A 22738-nucleotide genomic window follows, 5' to 3' on the forward strand; every position below is an offset into this window, starting at 1 on the left:
GCCAGGGACTTAAAATAGCCCAAATGAAGTCCCCCACCCCCCACGATCGGAAATGTTGCTGAGGGCAAGTCAGAAACGGTGAAAACAATCCTTTTTTTTTTTCTTTTTTCCAACGGGTGAAGCTCCATCTTCTCAATCCCTCCCGGCCCGAAGATCCGCTGTGAAGCTGCAAACTCCAAGACTGCCTTCCTCTCCACCTCCCTGAGTCCCTCCTGCGCTCCCTCCCTCTCTTTCGCACTACGCTGCAGCAGCCTCAGCACCTCAGTTGAGTAGGAGCACCGCACAGAGTCACATCTAGACACACACGCTGTCTACACGCACGCACACACGCACACAGGCGCAGCCTCCTGCAGTATCCCATACGGCGCAGCGGCTTTTCCAGCGGCATACCAAGTGCGTCCTCGCCGGGAGATGGGCGGTGCGGCTCCCGGTTCTCAGTGCACTCAGAGCGGCTTAGTAGAGTCTTACTGATCGGGGATGCTGCTGGAAGTCTCCTGCTATTTCATTTTCCGGTGCAGGAATCGCCTTTTACCTGCATCTCTACCGGGGATTTAAAGTGGACAAAACGCTTGATCAGGATATATTATTATTCTGAACATTTCTCATTTTGGGGGGAGTGAAAGGAGTTGGGATTGCTTTGGACGTGCCTCTTATCCGCAGTGTCGATGCGGCTGTGACTGATATCTGCATAGATTACAGGTAAGGAAAGAGGTTTGTCCCCGCGTTAGTTACCACAGCTAGGATTGCTTTTCAGTATATGTTTGTGCCATTATAGCCGGGTTTGGGGTGTGAGGTTGCCACTGCACCAGCCAGGTGACAAGAGGCGTGTTGCACCTGTTCTAGCTGCGCCATGACCGCTCTGCTCAGGCGATCGGGCGGGTCTTATTCCGAACCGATCCATTTAGATCTTAATCTTTAACTCTCTCCCAAAAGATTTACAGAAAACCTCAGTCATCTGTCATTTCGCCCAGGACAGGACCACGGGTGACTGGATCCCCTTAGTTTCCCGCGGTGTATGCCCTTCATCCCATGTGAGCCAGAGGGCTGCCAGCCCAAATTCTGCTCGTTTTTCTTGCAGCATTAAACTCTTATAGTGAAACCATAAACGATTTGTGAGGTCTGATATACGCGGTGTCAAAAACTGATGCACAGGCTTCGCGTTTAGTGGCGTGTACTCTCTGACTTTAGTTTGGATTTCGAGGTTTTGCTCTAAGTTCAGGAAATGGACAAATCGTCTGACATTAACCACGTTTTTTTGTACAGGATTGCCAGCTTGAACTCTCTGCGACATACTACGTTAAAAAACCTTCATTGAAGACATCACAGTGGTGAATACTTTGCAGTTCTTTATAAAAGTTCTTCCACCACTGCCATTTTGCAACATTTCCTGCACAATGGTGAACACATTTTATACAACTTGCAACTATTCATGCGTGACGATGCGAACTTTCTGAAGTTTTCCCAGTGGAATAAACCAAAGGTTATGCATGTTTTTTTTCCCCTCGTTTTTCTGCTGTCTGGCTGAGACATATCTTGCTTTTGCCGAGCTTTAATACAGTTTTAGAATTCAAAATGTGGCCGTGCATGGACCAACATTGATAGTAGCTCTGTCAGCTTATCAGTAATTCGCGGAAAAGTCCTGACCCTTGATGCAATATGAACCTGGGGACATTTCTCCCTGTGCGGGTCCCTGATTGCCGGGTTAGTCTTGTCTGAAGCTTTTGAACTTGACCGATGTGGCTTAAACAGGACTCCTCAGGCAGCGCTTCACATCGGAGATGGTCTATTCATGTTGACAAAACCCCTGAAATATCGTTTCATGATCCCTGTTGTCTACTCAGTTTGTCACTTTATCTTGATTTCAGGACAAAACAGACATTTTAAAGATAGTATCTTAAGAGATAGATTTGTTTTCCTAGGCAGATTATAACTTACTAATAGACAACTAATATTTGGTGGTCTTTAAATTTTGATTTCAGAATGTTGATTGACTTGATGAGGAAAGATTTAAACTTCCCTCGAGATTCCATGCTTCCAAAATGTAATTGATGGGTTTATTTACTGAAGCAGCTTAGAAGAATGTGATTGACAAAATCCTTTTAGATCACATTTCCTTTTTGAGTTGTGCCACATAGAATATGACAAGTGAAGGGATGATGATTTTATTTTATTTTTTTCAATTCTTGAAAGTCTGAAAAGCTTCCTTTTAAAATGCTGCTTTTCATTCTGTGATCATCTTCTTTTGTCTGTATTATACTTAAACACAAGGTTGATCATTCTGAGTGCAGCTGGGGGTCATTTTCTGGCAAGTGTCAACTGTACTTAAATGGTAAGGTTTGTCGGAGCTTGGCTATGTAGACAAATTGCATTTTCAGCCATGTAACCCTGTAATCTGATGTATGTCTTTGACTCCAAATGTGGCTTTTACACTCCCCCCCCCCCCCCCCCCCCCCCCACCACCACCACCACCAAAAAAAAAAAAAGTAATGCTATTGCTCAGCCCATCTCTGTTCCCTCCCACCCTTATTTGCACCTCATGCACAGAAAGCAGCTGCTACAGCAGATGCAAAATGCAGATCCCCACTACAGCAGTGGCACAGAGCACTCTGAGCCCCTCTACCGGCTTCTCCCTCCCTCTATCCACCTGCACTCCACATTCAATGCATCAATTCAGTGTTGCCATTCCAGTACCTGTTTTATTTAATCAATTGCATTACTTAAAGGATTCTTTTTTAAATTCACTGATATCTTTTAAGATAAAAAATATATATCACAAGTTGGCATTTTAATGATTCGCCAGGAGCCATATCAACAGTTTTAATACAGCCTCTGCGAGGCATGGATGGAGGGATAAGGCTATTTTCTGGGAAATCCATAAGGGGCAGTGTGGTTCACAGTCTTGTGCAGTGGATAGTTTGATCCCATGTAATAGGTATTATTGACACAGTAAATTATTGAATTATTCTATTAAATTTTTTTGACTGCACTGGGGGGTCTGAGGACGATGCTGCTAGATTTTAAACATTTTTGCAATAAGAGATACTGTACCGTACCGTTTTTAAAATTTTTTTTTTTAAATGAGCAACTGAAAGAAATTTAACAACAAATAGTGGTCAAGAATTTGCAGTTAAACAGCAAAAACCACACCACTATGCTTAATTAATGATCCAGTATTTGCTGTTTCACTCCCCCTCACTAAGGTAGTTGACCCTGTCTTGGTTCCAGGATCTCATTTTAGACTGTACATTAGTGTCACTGTACCTGTGAGATTGTGGCTGGCTGACAAGCTCTTTCTTTTGTATTATGTTAAGGTATTTCAACTAATTTCTGAGTGTTCCAATTGGGCTTTCAAACTGTGTGTGCTCTGCTGTTGCCAAGATCTCAAGGGGAAAATTATTTAGTCCCTGTCTGTACCGACTGATAATCCTATCTCATCTATGTTTTGCCTCCTCGTCTTTTCACCACATTCCAACTCAGTTCTAAACTCTTGAAGGCTGTAAGAGCACTTGGCACGACTTATTTTCCCCTCCCTCCCTCCCCTGGGCTGTCCATCAAGTCCTGTCTATAGGAATTAGAACAGCAGCCTTTATCGGCCTGTAAGCACCTCACATTGACATACAACCCCCAGTCTGTCGGCCAATGTTACGGCTACAAGGCTGGAGTTTGGACCTGCAGAGCATGGCCTTGTCAATATTATGACTTGCTAATGGATAAACTCTCACACCAACCTTGGCAGCGAAGACATTCATTGCATTTTAGGGGTGGTGCCCCTGCAAGAATAAGCACCACAGAAAATCTTTGCAATGTGTTGATGTCAAGGAGGGGAAACTGTTAATGAATATGAATGGGAAGTCTTAGACAGATTCTCCAGTGATATAAATGCCTAATGGTCGTGTAGGCAAGACCCAGCGGAAGTGTGTTTGTGTGTCTGTGTGTGGGTGTGAATGATGCATCTGTGAATGGCTGGCAAGGCCCTGTATGAATACTCTGGTCACAGAGACGTATCGTCATGTCAGACTGAATGATGCGTCTGTGATTTAGACCTGAATGGAGCTCTCTGTTTGTTCTCATTCTTTCTGTTTCTCCCCCTCACTCATTCACTTGTACACACTTGCACCCCTCTGGGCTGTGACAGGACTTCCAGACACAGGCCAGTGTCCAGTTAGGTACCCTCCTCTCTCACGCCACCATATATTGCAGCAGAGACTGCAAATGTATTTAAATGTATTCCCTAAGTGGTCTTCTTTAACATATTTTGAAACAAAGAGACAGAATGAGCATCAATATATCATACTGTAGGTGGAACTTATGGGGTGCAGATCCTTTTTCTGTTCGACCTGCCACAACTGATTGATTGCCAAAATGTTAAGATTGTGTATGCTGGGAGAGTGATGCTTTTTTGTTTAAGTTAAAGGAAGTTAATTCCGATAAAACATTTAAGTAATCCTATTGACTTAGAGTCTGCACACATTGGTTGTACAAACAAGAATATTTTTTAGCCACTGGTTAAAGAGAGGATGACAACTTTATGGTTTTTATCAAAATTCAAATCTTAGGTTGAGAATGTCATGCTGTATCAGAGAATAATTGCTTACAAGTATGTAAGTAACCCTTTTGTAATGCACCACAGAGTTTCATATTGATGCTATGACAGCAGGGATCTGAGGTAAGGATCTCCAAACAATAGGCGTTGTCAATTCTGTGGAGAGAAATCAATACATGTCACAGCGTCCAATTTAATGAGAACCTTTGTTCTTCTATGAATAGTTAAGTCAGCAAATGTTTTAAATTTTCAGGTAAAATATATATCAATGCATATACAGTATGTGTGCACATATTCTGATTTTTCAGAACTTCTGTTTTCACCTTGGCTGCAGTCCAATGAAGCTGTCACATGACTCTACGAGGGATACATGTACATGCAACTATATCACAGCTCTGATGCGTTCTCTCATCTCATTACTTAGTCCTTCTCTCTTACAGTTTTTGCCTCCAGCGCTCTCTTCTCATATCGTTCTGCCTCACTCTAAGCTGCCAAGCATATAACTTTATCAGTGTGTTTGTGTATGGTGCCAGTCAAAAAGGAAAAAAGAAAAACCCAGCTTGTTGTGACATTGGAATGACCTACGAGGAAAGATTTAAAGGAAGAGGGCAATTTTGTAGATGGGGAAACAGGGAGATGTGGGAAGTCACCAGCATATCTGCGTGTTTGTCCGACTGCTCTTTTTGACAAGACGATATTAAGTGTTTCTCCCAGGTCTCTTATGATTCATAGGGAGATGTGAGTCTGATATATAAACAGCTCTCTTTGATGCAGTGGCATATGACATGCTGTGGCATATTGGGCCTTGTGCTTGTGTGTGCCAAGCCAAGCATAACGAGCAGTAAATTAGTTTTGTTTCAGATGCATGAAATGATTAGAAAATTGCAGTCTTTGGGCTTTGCACTGAGTCCACACAAGGATAAGGAACCTAATTCTGTTTTCATCCTGCCTCCAGCAAAGAGGTATTGACATGCTCGCTTTAACACATGCATTTGCACTTGCGGGTTTCTATTGGTACACATTTGACAAAACCTCAGTGCTCTCAGTTTTATCATGCAACTCACAACCATCATATGTACTGTTGGCACACACTTCATCTTACAGGGACTGTTGAAGGATAACCTTATTTTAATGCTAGGGCCTTTTTTTTTCAATACACGATTGTTTCAGTGAGATTTCTTTCTTTAAGTGAGCAGGCAGGGACATACTACATTTTGAATGCTGCTTTAGTTCGCAGCTCTTCTTCATAAGTTTGAGAATCCACAGGTTGACTGCTTGAGCAACAGACCTTGTAGTGCTCTGAACATACTGGCAAAGGTTTTTGGAAGTATTTGCTCTCAACTCTCATCGGCTCTTCCGTCTCTTCTTGAACTTCGCTTGTTTTAGCTGGGAATTGACCTTAATCGTTGCTGTTCCTCAGAAAAGTTGAACTTGGGTCAGCTTGAAAAGAGAATGACCGCTTGTGATTCTAGGTGCTAAAAGAGGTCAATTGCTTCTTTTTGGTTGTTAGCTTTCAAATATTTACTCCTGAGTAGCTTTATATGAAAACAAAACTTGCATTGCTCTTATGTTTTTGGTCGGCGCAAGGCAAGAACTTGTCTACAATCTTTGTAATGAAAACTTGACTAACCAATGCACAAATAGTCATGCAAAAGAAAAGACTAGTCTTTCAGTCTACATCTTATTTAATTGTGGTGTTGCTATGATGGGTAGTTTTTTTTTAATTTGACATATACTTAGGATTTTATTACCATGCTATTTTTGTACTTGATGTTGTTTCTTAGTGAGAGGGGTCCTCTTTTGGGATCACCAGAGGATTTGAAGTTGTGTCTCATCATCTTCTTTTCTCCTCTACACACTCTCTCTTGTACCCTCTCATCTCCTTTCTGCTCCAAGTGGCACTGATGTCAGTGAGCATCAGTATGCAGTTTTACCACAGTAATTGTGAAACAGCGGGTTTGGGGAGACTCCCTCCTGCTCGCTAGCCAGAAGGTATTGGGGTGGAGAGAGAGAATCTGCTTTACTTTACTACCCTCCCTACTCCCACTCTCCCTTTCCTGTGTCCTCCCTCGCTTCAGGATATATCATAGGATAATGTTGGGGATGTTACAGAGAGAATTAACTAGGCTTACACGGGATGCTTGTGTTATTCTTCTCTCTGTGTGAAACTCCCTTTTGAGTTTGGGATTTTGCCTTTCTTAAGTGTTTTTTGTCTTTGTCTGATGGGATTTGAAATGACAAATGCAGTGATTAACTCTTTGCCAAAGTCAAACTCTGGCCAACTGCTGGAGAAAAAAAATTCTGCTCTCTTTTACAAAAACCTTGAATGTCTTGTTCAGTTTATTTCAGTTTAACTTTAATTGTTAAATTGGATTGATTTCTGTGGTTGAACTTTGTGTGAAAGTGGTGACCATCCCAGAACCTGAGAGTTTTGTCTTGTATCACAGTGAAATCCATACTGGAACTTGGTGACTCATCTGTCTGATCTGCAGAGGTCTGCGTTGTTGCCGTGTTGGTAGGTAGGACTGATCATTGTAACTGTACACTGAAAACTTACTGTGTGCTGATTCTCAAGCTTGCACTTGTTTGAATACACCAGTGTAGGGATGTCCTATTCAATCTTTCTACTATCATGCCATGTATTATCCGTACCAGACACATCTGAGTTCCTATAGCAACATGATTTGTTAACTCAGGACTTGCACTTTCACTGTTGTTGCTGCTGCTGTGCTTCCTATGGAAAATAGTTGGAGGCACTAAAGAGGCGTGAATGGACGAGACTGTATTGAACTTTCAATGTTTTAGAATAGAAAAGGACAGGTTAATTACTTTGCTGTATTTCATCAAGCACCTCCTCCTCTCATTTTGTCCCCCCATTGACTCACCCAAAAGCCATTTTCTTTGTCTGATCCTACAAACACATCTGTGGAGAATGTGCAGGGGTTTCATCCTTCCTTCTAACACCTCCATCCATTTTGCATTGTCATGGCAGTCTATCCAGCTGAGCTTTGACTGAGTTTTTCTGGGCCCACCGGCAAATCTGGCAACCAAATAGTTATGTAGTGTGTGTCTGTGACCATGTATAAGTCGGTGTGTAACGGGTTTTTCTTCATGTTTCTTCAAGTGTGAAAATTTCCATGACTCAAAGTGGAGAGACGAAGGCAAGGCAGGACGATGGAGAGAGACGGGGATAAAATACTGGTTGATAATTTGAATCTTCTTGCTTTTCACTTTGAATGATAGCTTGCTAGAATTATTATCTGATGTGTTTATGCCACAGGCTTAGTTTGGAGTTAAAAGGAGAGGGGAGGTAAGTGATGGGGAAGGAGATGCTGTAGAAAGGCATGTAATAGAGTGTAAACCTGCCTGAACTCAGTTTACTCATCGCACAGTTGGTGACCTGTCTCTCACATACCACTCAGCTGAATGTTTTGCTTTTTAATTAGAGTGCACATTGTTTTACTTGACATGAAGTGTGTGATAGGATTATTAAACCATTTAGATATTCTTCTATCCATCCTTTTGAATAATGAGCTTCTACGGCATTGTTACTGCTATTATTATTATTATTATGAAAATGGATTATCGTCGAGCATAGATTTTGTATTCACTCTTAAGTGCTTAAATCTTTACAAATTGATCTTTGCTGCCATATTTTTGCTTGTATAACTGAACAGGCCAGCCTAGGTACCCACTTCTGTGTTGTTCATGTTTACTGTTAAACAAAAGCAACAAATTATGATGGATATTATCAAATGACCATCCTGGGGGAATTTAAAGACCCTAACTGACATCAGATGTTGGGTTTGTACATAACTCTGGCTCTGTAGATCTGTTTTGCTTCGATGCTGAAGATGTGTGACTAACAAGTCATGTTAAACAGTCAAACAAGTCAGTACCTGACAAGTCAATGTTTCTGCTTTGTTAAACTCTACCAAAGTCAGTTTGGATTCTTTTTTTTCAATATTTCAGTTGGGAGGGGGGGGGGACAAAAAAAATTCCATTTGTCTTTTCTTTTTTTTTTAAGATGGAAAAGTGAGCTGACATACTACAAAACAGAAGACTGTTTATGTCCATACATTACAGCAAATAAGCTGAAAACGAGTGCATAAGTTGCATTTCTGCACTGGGCAGACATTCATGGAGATGGTTAAAGGGAACTCGTTGGAGAGGGCTCGCACAACTTAAATGTGTTTTAATTGTTTTTTTTAATATAATTATTTTCAAAAGAAAAACATGAACCTTCAAAAAAAAAATGTTTTAGTACAGCAGAGACAAAATATTATACATAATCATGTGGTCTTCTTTTTCTTTAACCTAATCTTAAACAGACTTATAAACTGGAATTACTATTTTTTTTCTCTTTTCATATTGGGAAAAAAATAGCTTTTTAGGAACATTACGTTTGTTTGTAGATCAAGCTGGTCTATTTTTTTACTTCATAAGGGTATAGTATACCTTACGTTCTTAGACTTGAACCGTTGCAGAGTGGGAGAAATATATAGTTACAGTCTGGATGTGTTCAACAGTCACTTTATTTTCACGTGTTCCTGCAACACTGAAAGTTTGTTTATTTTGAATTAATCTCAATGGACACGCTAATGCTGCATAAATTACTACAACACTGTGCCATTTCACCCATTAATTAAATATGAACATTGTCAACATTTTCATAGCCAGCCCAAAGGAGGCTGTGTGGTATAATTATTGGCAATTACTGACAATTATTACTTATTGTGGCTTCATGCCAATTTCAGTTTAAGTATTTAGATGCATGTTTTCATCATCTTCTTTACAAAGTCAAAGAATGACACAAAAAGATGATAAATGTGTTTGCATGTGTGCACAGTTTCATTTTTATAAATGATTTGCATAACAGGTGAACATTTTGAGTTTGAGTACCGTAAATATCAAGTTATTTAATCATCGTCATTTCTTTGGATAATACATTTCTCATTTTTAGCTTGACCTTTTAGGGAAATTGCACATCCACTTCTCTACTTCTGCTCATTTATCAGCCCTGTCTAGTTGAAGCTCAGCACCCTTTGCAGAATGTGTTTAGAACTAGAGTATCTCAAAAGCTGGAAAGACACTTTTGACACATTCTGTCAAACTGAGACCATTACATTCGGGCTTGCAAGTCTCTTCAGGTGTAGATGTTCTGTCTTCACAAGTAAGTCCCACATTCTCTATCTCTTCCACATGGTCTATACTCATGTAATTTGACCTGGATAGGGATGAGAGCTAGATGACATAGTATGACATGCTTTTTTTCCCCCAGAATGGAAGTGGAATTTGGCAATGTCTTTTCCTTTCTCGTGGTGTCAAACGCAAAGTCAAGATCAAAACAGCATGAAAAGTACATTTGATATAAGCATACGCTTGTGCATCTGCATTCTTGCTTGACTTTAGGTCTTCTCCATCTATGAGATGTGACACTGTTAAAGTACAGGCTGTGGTTTGTGCTCCTTTTGTTTTGGAAAGAATTACTCTTGGTCGCTGTCTTTGTTATGTACTGAGAGCAGATTAACAGAAATGTACAATTAGTTAGACTTGATTTCAGAATTTTAATGGTTTGTTTTTTATCAATAGAAAGCGCAATTGGGATTTTTTTTTATTTTGGTTCTGTAGACTAATGGAGTGAGATGTGACTTCCAGAAATGGTTGGTGAAGAGGTATCCCCCATTAAAAACAATAAGATTCACCTCGGGTCAGACAGCAGACCTTGTTCCAGCTGTGCAAAGTAAATCAGGGAGCTGAGATCTTAAAGATTTGTCTTCTGTAGATTATAAGGGAGAGCTGTAATCCACGCGCTTCAAGCGAACCAAATACACTGCCCTGACGAGGCTCACAGATGTGTATGGTGAGCCACGTCTGTGGGGGGTGTGTGTGTGGGGGGGGGGGGGGGCTGAGCTGAGTGTGCGATGGAATGATTAAAATGACTGTTTTTGTCCACCAGCTCACTCCTTGTCCTTACTTACCTCAGCTCAGCACAGCGCTCATACACACATTGGATTTCACTTACACACTTGATTTCTGAAAACCTGAAAGATGAATTAAAAGAGAAAAAAAAATTGTGCAATTGTAGAAACCGATTATGGAATCTGAGACAAATTAAAGCAGCAGTTTATCGTTTTATTATAATCACCAAAAGCCTTCTAAGTTATCAAGCTTTCACGTCTAAGCGGTTAATCTTGGAGGTCAAGACTGTTTTAAGTCTGTTCTTCAACAGACAGGAAGAAAGGAAAACCAGCAGGCAGATTGTTTTAAAAAAGAGAAGGACATCAGACACCCTGAAATATGGATAGATGCTAGAAATAAATGAAAAACTGTCATGATGATGCATTAGAGGCTGAGCAGGTCTGATCCTGTACAGCAACTTAGTCAGAAAAACAGATTTAGCCTGTGGTTTGCTTAAGGAGTTACTTTGGCATGTCCTTATGCTTTTTAATCTCCTGGTGCCCCACAAGTTGTTGCCTGTTTTTTTTTTCTGTTTTTTTTTTTGGCAGCATTTTGATATTTGACAGGAAAGTGATTTCTTTTATTTTTGCAAACGTTAGTGTAAATTCAGAAACCTTTTAAAAGTTGCTCAATAACCAGTTAGAATTGTAAATGATTGAAACGGAACATGTCAAGGCTAACATTCAGGTGAGAGGTGTAACATTTCATATACATATGCTCTTGAGTATTGTGAGAGAAAGTTGGTTAAACAATAGAAACATCTGTTGTGCAAGACCATGACCCCAGTGCTGTGCTGAGCTTTTGACATTTCTGCCTGCTTTGTTCTGCCTGTGTGACCACATATAAGTCTTACCAGACAGATTTGTTTTTCATGTCTCCCTTTTCATTATGCTGATGTATTCAAATCGTATGTTGACAGTATGTGTGCACTTTCCCTTTAGGCTCCAGTTGTCCCTAGACTTGTCTCAACCTGGATCACAACTCCTCCGCACCATCTCCCCTTAAGGGTTTGTCCACGTGTTGAGACTTTTTCACAGCTGACTTTCTAGCATGCTTTAACAGGAAATATGAAGGTGCCATATTGACTTCACCTAAATCATGTCCCATTCTCATGACCTTTCCACTGTTCAGACTCAAGCACAGAAAAAAGCTTATTCAGACACAAACTGCACAATCATCAAAAGAGTCACTGTTATGGCTGCTTTTTCTTCTTACTACATGTCAGCTGGGAAATATTTGCTCTTTCTTTTTGAATTTTCTTTTTCTTGGGATTCAGATTCAAAATTATTTCACTGCACCATTTGTTTTATCTATTTTCATCCGTCTTCTTGTGATTATCCATCAATGTGGAACAAAGTAGCAGTTTTTTTTTTTTTGTTTGTTTTAAGAAAAAAATGGAAACTCTAAAATGAGTTAAATCTCCAAGAGAAGACTTGGCTTTTGTCCTCTGTCCACTAGTACAGGCCACTGAGAGGTTGTGTTTTTAAGTTACTTGAATCATGTTTAATTGTGTCAGATTGATCTGTTTCGTCATCACATATCATCTGCATAATTATGTGCTATATGATTCTTGATTTGTTATCTGTCTCAGTGGCGCTGACATACTTAAGTTATTCCTAAGTGAGAAAGTTAGAAAAGAGAGAACTTGCTATTGTGAAAGGCTTTTAGGGATGTCGCCTTACTTTGAGGTCAAAGATTTGATTTGACCGAAGATTATTAAAATTGTGACACCATGCTAATGTACGTGCATGGGTGCCTACATGGAAGGCTTTGTTGCTTGCATTGGTGTCAGTTGGGAATGTCAATATTTCTTTCTTTACATTTCTTTGACTATATCAGAAAATATTCATATTGGAATATTAATATTACATAAACAGGATTCCAATTGCTTCTCTAAATTCTCCATAGAACATGTGTATTAGCAACATTATTTATAATTGACTTTAAACATAACTTTGGCATTTTTGCACTGCAGATCATTGTCAAATCTGCAGCAGATTTGTAATGAATTTAGGCAGCACAGCAGAGATCCTGTCTTCAAAGTAATGGCAAAGCTATGCCAATCTATTTAACTAAAACAGACACAGCTCACAATACTGAAATGTCTTGTATCAGTGTACACTTGCACTTCAGAAAAATAATATATTTATACCAAACTACAGCCAATAATTAATTAGTTTGTCAAGAGGATAATGAAAACCAGAGATGAGAAAAAGAAAAAGGGGGGCAGACAAAAGGGAACTAAAGAGAGAGTGGGACAGGAATCACTTATGAAATAACAGAGCAGAAATGGTACTGGGAGGGACAGATGGGTAGAGAAAGGGGAATAAGAACATGCAGAGACTTAAGGTAGTGCCAGTGAGCAGCCAATAGGAGCGGGAGCTTGTCTACATGGCCCTACATTCCTGTGTTCTCAGTAGCATAGGGAATAAGGGATTTTTTTGGAGAGGGGAATTGTGAGCAAAATGGAAAAAGACAGAAACAGCTAGAGGCTCTGTTCTTTGAAAGTGTCTCTCTGACAATGCCATGCTACACCATTTAAGAAGAATTCTCAGCTGCATTGTTTGAAATTACAGCAAAATATATCCATTCGATTCCCACAAGCTTCTATGGCACAACATGGTTATAACTAGGGAATAGTTTGAACGATAATCGAAAAGATTTCCAGCTCAAAATATGCCATGCTGGCTTTTTGTTAGATGATTGGAAATATATCAAGGCTCTGTGTAACTTCTTACCTCGTGATTTGAATTTTTAAGCTTTGCAAAACACTCAGAAATTGGTTACAAATTCCTTTTCAAAATATGTTAAAGTGTAAAGTTGGTGTTGCTGTAATCATCATCTGCAATTGTTTAACCTTTTGGACACTAATCTTTAATTCTATACAAATGAGGGTCTCGAATCATAATTTTCTCAACATGATTTTTCTGATTACATTTGGTTATCCTCACTGATTGCCTCTTGAATCTTAGTAGGGACTTTGGCATCCTAATTCAATTCAGAGATTCATTAAGTTCAGCCTATAAATGGCCCTCTGGTCACTGCTTTGCGTCAAATCCAGAGAGCCCTTCCATTCAGGTAGTCAAACACAGTCTAACCCAATCAGAGCGAGGTGCTGACGGCAATCCTTCAGCAGTCCTAATGACTTTAGAGCCTCGTGATCTGCAGTGATGATAACGCATCACCATTCGCTGGCTGTATCAGTACCCACTGCACAATGTCCTCACCCGAATGACTGGGAGTGTACTTTATCAGCATTTGTATTTGAGTGACCTTATTTTGGAACGAAAGACTGTTTGAGTGCAATACTAATGGTGACATTGGAACTAGAGTGTTTATGTGTGTAATAAGAAGAATTGGTGCTTAAACTCTTTACTGCTGAGAAGAATTTGCAATTCTCAGATATGACAGAGGAAAAGGGAACAAGAGGCAAAAAATGAAAGCGATTGAGTAAGAGGAGTTGGGCAGAAGTCAGCTTTTTTTACTAGAATCCTGAGTGATTCCTCAGTTGGATTTTTACCTGGACCTCTTCTTTGAAATGCTCTTACTCACTCTAGGAGAGTGAAAATGAGACAGGCAGCCATCTCGCAAGATAAGATTGCAAGAAAGTTTGTGACACAAATTGTGTACTTGACACAGTTTCACTGGATCAGTGATTCACTTTGCTTGGCTTCATTTCTCATAGCTTTTTTTCTTTTTATTATCCGATAACTTCGACAAAGTTGTGGGTGTTTTTTTTTTTCTAACTTAGGATACACATAAAGTCACAAGCCATAACTTTTGTCTAAGGTGATAGCCTTGCTGCTGCTAAACCTTGCTGCTTGTGTCTGGCGGGGCACCTTGCCAAACTAAAGGCACTACTTTTGAACCTGGAACCAAAGCACTCATTTTAACACTGCTGCAGTGCAGGTGCTGTGATTAACCACCCTCACAAAAGATCATCAACATAGCCAAGTTCTCTTGGTTTTTAACATTGTTGAAAATGCTGCAGAATCATTTATTCTGACTCCATGCTTTCATTGGGAAGCTATTGCTTTAAACTGTAATTAGAGCCAAGTTTTGTTTGTAAAGTCCAGTCATGGTTGCCTCATGCCGACAGGCACGACTGTTCCTTAATTCTTCATTTAATTTGTTGTGCAGCTGTCATGAACTGCAAAATCTGTCTGGTGTAAACTCGTAAACAGACTTAATGGTGGGAGATGATTACCCTTGAAAATAGCTTTGGAAAAAAGGAAAAAAAAATCTTGTTTTAGCAATTCATTGAAAGTTATTTTCTGTGCCTTGATGTACTTGTAAACACTGATTGCTACATGTGTAGTAAGAATATGGGTCTCCCAGTCAGTGTTCTTACATTCAGATGGCATGCACCCAGTTGACAGTACAATCTGATGACTTTTGCTGTAATATCAGCTCTGTGGTGGATTAGACCTCCTAACCCTGATCTTGACAGGGTATCTGGTGACAGTAATCCATGCTGCTAATCCATGTCTTGATGTAAACACCAAGGACACCCCGCCTTCTATCCTCTGTGTCCCCCCCACTGCTGCCTTCCTAAGAGAAATGGGGATGCCATCTGTTTTGTCAGTCAGCAGGGGTCAGCTTAATGTGATGGGCACATTGGACTTGCTCACTCCTTAATCATTACCTAGTTGTTGGTTTTTCTTTTTTATGTGTAAATGAAAAGGCTGCAGAACCATTAGTTGTTATACATTGTAATTAAATCTTGCTGTGATTAATAACATTGATGTATTTTGTTAATGATTATCATTTCTCTGAACAGGGCTGTCGTAGCCCAACAATTGGCTTTAATCATTGTTTATGAAAACGAGTGCAACTGCTTCCACCTTTTGAAATACAAATGTAAAAGTGAATTGATATGTTGAAGTACAGACGTGCTGTATCAAAACCTTGTTTCCTGAAACTTAAACAACTGTCTGCTTGATGGGCAAAGACTTAACTGGATTCATGTCAGATGTAGATGCTCATATTTACCTTTTTTTTTTTTCTTTTTTTTTTTTAAATCTCGTGTAGATCCATGACTGTGTTTGGAAAATTCAGGGACACTGTTGTTTTCCTGCAGTTCATGTGCCTGCAATGCAGAGTGGTGCTTATTTCTCTGCTCGCTCAGCATGGATGTGGGATGGGCTGAGTTTTTTTTGGGCGGGAGGGAGATGAGAGCTCCACTGAAATCAATACATCCCCTAAGATTTCTAGTTTTTCCCTTCTTAGTCTTTGAGTCACTTTCTCAAATATTGGATGGGGTTATGACCACTATTATTACCTCTGCAACAACTGGCAGTGGCATCTCTTCCACCACTGCTGCCACTCATTTGGCCATATGTCCACACTGAAGCACAGAGAGTCTTGTAACAAAAAACAGGGATGCTTCTGCCACAGTATCACCAGTTGGCTGACAAGCAGTGGGTCAGATATAATTAAGATAACAAGAAAATGACAGCTGTATAGTTGACTAGTAGCCTGAGGCAATGCTCATATGGGTCTTGAACAACAACAGCAGTCCAATATTTTTAACCCATGCCAGTTAAAGTTTCATCAGCCATAAAGATGCATAGCAATAATACACATCATTAATGGGCACAACAGGCCAGAGCAGTGGTTGACAATTCCCAGTCCAGTTAAAGCTACAAAAGGGTGGAAAGGAGTGTGCGTCTCCTTAGAAAATAAATAATAATGCAAGCAATCATTTGTAGAAAGTCAGGCGCACCTTTAGCGTGATCTCAGAAAAAAGTTGGCTGAATTGAACAGATTTCTTTTTCTCCTGCTGAATGGGTCATATAGATTGTTTGCTCATATTACTCTGTATAGAATGAGACTCACTCACCTCCTTTGAACCTATGAATGATTACCCCCAAAATAAGCTTTTTTTTTTTTTTCTTTGATAATTAAGAATTATGTGTAATTACCCCACCTCCCACATACTCATAATCTTCTGATCCTCTTTGATTCAGTGTTTTTTATTATTTTTTTATGTGAGACATTTTATTGCATTTTTGTTCTGTGGGAAATTAAGCTGTTTAAGTCTGTGGGGTCTTCTCAGTTTCCAAGTCATTTATTCAATATAAATGCCTCCCTTGTATACGACTTTAAATGAGGAGATTACTTTGTTGTTGCTTATTGTGGTCTCGTCTTATTAATCTGTCTTGTCTAAACTCTCTAATAGCTTTGCTGTGTCAAAATGCTTTCTCTGATACGAGGCATCGTGTGAAAAATAAACTTTTTTTTGTTGGGGGGGCACACCCGTTCCTGTGTATTTCAACAATGACCGTGCCGTGTCACATGATGAACACTTTTTAGGAAACTAAACCGTCACTTCTCCTCCTCCTCCGGTCTCCTTAGTAAACTCCCTCCCATGAAAACAAGATAACAAAATTAATTTGTGAAGTCACTCATACATGAATTTAAATGATGATTAAATCTTCCACTTAGCTTGTTTAACAGTCATCACGTGATTCCCCTTGGCTGGCTACTAACATCTTTTAAGTACACAAAAACAAACTGGGAAAGATGACAAATCCCAATTATTTTATAAAGACTCAGTTCAAATTCAATTTTGAGTGCCACAGATGAAGATAATGCACACAAATGCATGCAGACAATCTCTGTTGTTCTTCCCCGCAGCTTTAGTACTGGAAGTGTGTGATGGGGTATGGTGCTAATCACAATTCATTAATACTGTTTGACGTCCTTAGGGCTGAAAATATGTGATGTCAGAATGTGTACAACTTTCCTGATATCTTAAGTGTTGTATGTGTCACAGCCAGCTCCAAGTGACCAACTGCCCACTTGAGTCACATTACATCATTCTCTTCTTTTACACACAGTTTGCTACACTTACAAGCAACAGTTGATACAGTTTTATAGTTGTTCGAAGTCACTCTATTGTGCTCAAATTATTCGACTGCAATTAGATAATATGCACTTCCATTTAAACATGAGAACTTTATTATATCTTTATTACCAGAGTATTGCACCTGATTCTGATATGCAAGGCCATATAAAACTTTAGACAGTACTGGCTCATAATATTACAGATGAACTATGTGTTAAAATACAAGTCCCACTTAATGTGTGTCTGTGTATCCTCAGAACTAGAGATGACATTAATTCGGTTTGATTATCAGGCAAAGAAAAAATGGCATCTAAATGAGCTTGTCTTCCCATAAGTGAGGATAATTGCATTTTAACAACAAATTCATATGGTAAACACCCTGCCATTGCAGGGCATCGCTGATGAGGATGCTTTATTTTTTATTTTTTTATTTATTTCCCTTTTAGGGCATTTGTGGTTTGTTTTTACCACTGTGAAGTTCTGATTTATTTCTCAAGGGAATCCACTGAGATTTTCTCCTCCCTTTTTTTTCAAATTTTATATTATTATTGTTTTGTTTAGTTTTTGAATGTCAGCTAAGTTTTAATGTGGTTGCATTCATACTCACGAGGATTGGTGGATATGAAGGTGAAATAACAGCCTCTCCCTATGTTTCTCACTTTGTCTTGCGCTTTATTCCCTCTAAGCCTTCTTTTGACTCCTCGCCTTCCTCTCTGTCGCTTTCCATATTTATAACTGATGAATAAAGTTGTCTGGGAATTGTAGAGAAACACTTTGTTATGGCTGCCACCCTCAGGTGAATCACAAGTCTGAGCTGCAATGCTCTCCCCAGTGTGAAATTAGGATTTAGCTTTAGCCCTTTTTACTTTTGGTAGAACATTATGGGCTCACTGCAACTGTCAGCACACCTCAAGTAGCAACAGCCTCAACAAGCTCCTCTTTCTAAACTTCTCACTCTGTCTCGTAGTGTCTTTAACACTTATTTTTAATCAGTGGGTGATCATATTAAAATGGTTCAGTGGCTTTATCCTGCATTATGTTAATTTTATTATATATATATTTTTGTTGTTGTAAATACTGCACTTTTGTTGTAGGGTGTTAAGTTTTTCATTTTACATCTCATATGCGTTTTCCTACTTCCTGCAGGGTTATTTCATGATACCCTGCTGCCTCAGGCATTTGTCATCGCTATGCTAATGATTGCTCTTTGCAGACATATCTGAACACACGTCAACTATCTCTATATCAGTTTCTATCACTCTCATCATCTGCTTTGGACCTCTTATCATGTGTTGAGTGGCTGCCTCGTCTGTTCCTCGTCTGTATGCCTACCAGACGATGTAGGGATTGCTGCGAGGTTTTGTTTTACACTACCAGTGGGCATTGTGATTGCTTAAAAGTGAAGATGGTATCTTTGGATAGATAATGTAAGGTTGCACCATCATTCATGTGTTAAAGTGTCCCTAGTGATCATAGAGGTAAATTCTTTTTTTTTTTTTTTTTTCTTTCTAACTAATTCGTTTTAGAGATGGTGGAATTCTGGTTGGAATGTCATGCTAAAATTAAGTAAAAATGGTGCGGGAGTCTGTCCTCTGTCAGTGAAGACTGGATTTAGCAATGAACACAACTAAATTATTGTTCAGTAGAACTGAGTGAGAGTGAAGATTTTGTACAAGTTTTTAATTTTGTGATTCTCCAGGTTTTACTGTCTTCACTCTACATTGAATAATTTCACTAAAATCTATACGCACAGTTCACTTACTTTGAATCACAATGATACTTTGCAGCAAATGTTAGCAAATATTTCATTTGCTGCCCTTTCATGTTGTGGTCATATGTTTGCTGTAACTGTATATATATTTACTGCTGAAACTGTCCGAATGACCACAGAAGAGCTTATTTTTTGCAGCCACTAGCAGTTCCTCCCTAATGTTCCTCTTCGGCTCAGAAGCGTCCTTCTTTTGGTGTATGGATATGTGTATGTGTTATTTTATAGAGAGAAAGATAGTCTCTTTCTTTCAGCAAGCAGTGTCAGCAGGTGAGCCGCCCTATTGGGAGTGAAAAGAGGAATTGCTAAAGCATGCAAATTGCTATACTGAGGGGAGAATCAATTAGGTGCATAGAGGCTGGAGCAGAAAGGCAAAGAGATGGAGGGGGGCAGGGGTCCGTGCAAAGAGGTGGTGCAGAGCCATGCTGATTGAGACAATGCAGCACTCCTCCTTCCCCGGTTCTGTTTCTCTACAACTGATCTTACTGCTTTTTTCAAAGTGCTGCTGTCCCTCAACCTAATTTCTTTTTATTCAATTTAATTTTTTTTGTTCTTTTTGATTTAGCCCATTTCTTCTCCAAATATAGATTGCTCTGTAGTCTCAAATGTGTGACCTCTTCACTTGTTTAACTCATTAAGTTGTTCTAATATGTGCCAGATAAAATTACAACATGGATTGCATCATTTCAAAATTTTTTCCATGGTGTGTGTAATTCTTATATATATATATAGATTTTCTGTAGTACCCAGTTACACTTGCACTGAAATCAGTATTTTGTTGGTAATATTTGCATTCATGTTGCTGTTCTGTTTTTTTTCTTATCTTTTTTTTTTCTTCTCCCTATAGGTACGCGATGGCCTCCATCTCGAGAGAGGCGTAAACCTAACAGGCCAGCAGTACTGGACTGTGCCTCTGTCCCTCTCCTCACCAGTCCAACCATCAGCACAGCCATGACATCCATCACGAGGATACGGACCTATGTTTTTGTATGCTGCTTCCTGTCTAGTTTGGTGCTTCCTGTGACCTCACAAACAGTGGTGCAAACCCCACAGGCTCAAAGTGCTGACTCCCAAGTGATCACAGCGTTGCTCCAGGAGGAGGAGTATGCATCATTTCATGCTGAGAACCCTGAGTGGACATTTAACCACCTAGCTGTGGATTATCGCAATGGCAATGTTTATTTGGGAGCTGTAAATCGTATATACAAACTGTCTCCTGCCTTGGAGGTCCATAAGTTCCATGAGACTGGTCCAGATGATGACAACCGCAAGTGCTACCCACCGCGTATTGTCCAGCCTTGCAGTGAGCCACTGACACTCACCAACAATGTCAATAAGATGCTTTTGATGGACTATAAGGAAAACCGGTTGCTGGCTTGTGGCAGCCTCTACCAGGGTATCTGCAAACTCCTTCGTCTAGATGACCTCTTCAAACTCGGAGAGCCCTTCCACAAGAAAGAGCACTACCTCTCTGGTGTAAATGAGAGCGGCTCTGTGTTTGGTGTCATTGTTTCCTATGGCAATGCTTCCCCAGACATGCTATTTGTAGCCACGGCAGTTGATGGCAAGCCAGAATACTTCCCTACCATCTCAAGCCGAAAGCTGGCCAGAAACTCAGAGGAGGACGGGATGTTTGCCTATGTCTTCCATGATGAGTTTGTGGCCTCTATGATTAAGATCCCCTCAGATACCTTCACTGTCATCCCAGACTTTGACATATACTATATTTATGGGTTTGCAAGTGGGAACTTTGTCTACTTTCTGACATTGCAGCCGGAAATGGGAGGTGGACCGACCACTGGATCCTCTTCTGCTGGTCGGGAACAGGTGTACACTTCCAAAATAGTCCGCCTCTGCAAGGCAGATACTGCATTCAACTCTTATGTTGAGGTGCCTATTGGTTGCATTAGTGGCAATGTGGAGTACCGATTACTGGAGGCAGCCTACCTGTCAAAAGCTGGTGCTATTTTGGCTCGCTCGCTAGACGTGGCACCTGATGATGATGTGCTGTTTGCCGTCTTCTCAAAAGGCCAGAAGAGACGTCCACGACAGGCCTCCCAGGACTCTGCACTGTGCGTTTTCTCTCTGCGAAATATCAATGAGAAAATCAAGGAGAGGCTGCAGTCCTGCTACAAGGGAGAGGGCACACTGGACCTGGCCTGGCTGAAAGTGAAAGACATTCCCTGCAGCAGTGCGGTGAGTACTTCTAAAGCACAGGATATGTCTACTTTTGTTGGCTGCACCGGTTTCAATGACACTATTAGAACAGTGCAAAAACAGTAAAGATTTTTGAGAAAATCAAAGATTACAGATGATATAGTAATGTAGGATGTTACATACTGTAGTTGTGTTGGAGTTCTTAATTATTTCACATATTCTGTGACAGCACAAGTGCACACTATGTACTGCACCATACACTAAGACATCCATGGCTGTAGTTACACTTAAAACTGCAGGTTTGGACATTCCTGTCAAATGTAGGACTTAAAAGACTGTATTAAGAAAAAAATAATTACTTGTGATTTCTTCCTCAATAATTTCTAATTGATTATTACAGGTGTATATTTCGGGAGGAAATTAGTTTTGACTCTCTCTTATGTTACTGTAATGAGCTTGAGTGCACTGCAGGGGAGATTCACCAACTGTGTTCTGGGGTGGGTTCATGCACCACTCCATTATGCTGAGATGTTAACCATCCACTGCCTCTTTTAATCCGTTCATCCTTTAAACAATGCAGCTAAACACACAGCCAAATTACCATAATTCTATTCTCCATAACTGCATTACGAATTCAGTGATTCAGTTAATTTGATTTCTCAGTTTGTGCGCATAAAAAACAAGGTTAAATTGGATGTTATATGTGTAGGCCACATTTCCAAGCATCGTAAGCTGGGCTTTTTATTTATTTATTCATTTTTGTCTCTTAAATTTACATCATGAATACAAAGCTGCAAAGTTTAGGGGAGAAAAAGTACTTTGATCACAATGATCACAATTTGTTAGTTATCAAAATACTTGCTCTTTCAATGAATTTGAGGTTTAAGGCTGGAGATCAATAAAAATTGGGTTATTACAACTGCAGGGTTGAACATTTTTGCTTTTTTGGGAGATAACTACATAATGTGATGATGGCTATAGAAAATGAATGAGTACACCACATAAGATATATAAAAAATGGTTAATCAAAAAAATCTGACAATTATAACAGTGGTACTTTATTGTGTTCCCTTTGACCTTTCATCCTTGATATCAAAATCTAAACACAATAACTAATGCATCAAACCAACAAATAAATCCAACAAAGGCATGACTTCGATTTATTTCTAGTACATAGATAGTATCCTATTGCTGCTCAGCCCATATTGTTCTGAACTTTGTCAAGCACTACATGGAGACATTATAAAGTTGACCCTGCTTGTGTTTGGTTGTGGAATCACTGTGTGTATCTATTATTCTGCTAGCACACGTGCCAGGATGCCATTGTCTGCTGCTTGAGTTCTTGATAAATCATGCCCGGGGTGGAACTGTCGTTGGGGAGAGGAAGTGTGAGAGAGCACGCTGGGGTTAGCACTGAGGAATGATGCCATTTCAGCATGCGCCACTGCCGCGCATAAAT

At 39.8% G+C, this 22738-nt stretch overlaps 1 protein-coding gene across 2 annotated transcripts in view; it reads left to right on the forward strand.

Annotated features, from left to right (window-relative positions):
• The first annotated feature begins 200 nt into the window (after positions 1–200).
• Positions 201–22738, forward strand: part of plxna4 (plexin A4) — a 210315-nt gene continuing 187777 nt past the window's right edge. Inside the window, exons 1-2 of one of the 2 annotated variants that reach the window (XM_072377857.1) lie at positions 201–699; positions 19970–21318. In XM_072377857.1, the coding sequence (XP_072233958.1) occupies positions 20074–21318 (1245 nt within the window). In that variant the 5' untranslated portion in view covers positions 201–699; positions 19970–20073. The remainder of the gene's footprint in view (positions 700–19969; positions 21319–22738) is intronic. The other variant, XM_072377856.1, reaches the window with a different exon arrangement.

Source organism: Leuresthes tenuis, unplaced genomic scaffold (assembly GCF_036924035.1).
Source record: "Leuresthes tenuis unplaced genomic scaffold, fLeuTen1.0.hap1 SCAF_23, whole genome shotgun sequence".
NCBI classification, from domain to species: Eukaryota; Metazoa; Chordata; class Actinopteri; order Atheriniformes; family Atherinopsidae; genus Leuresthes; species Leuresthes tenuis.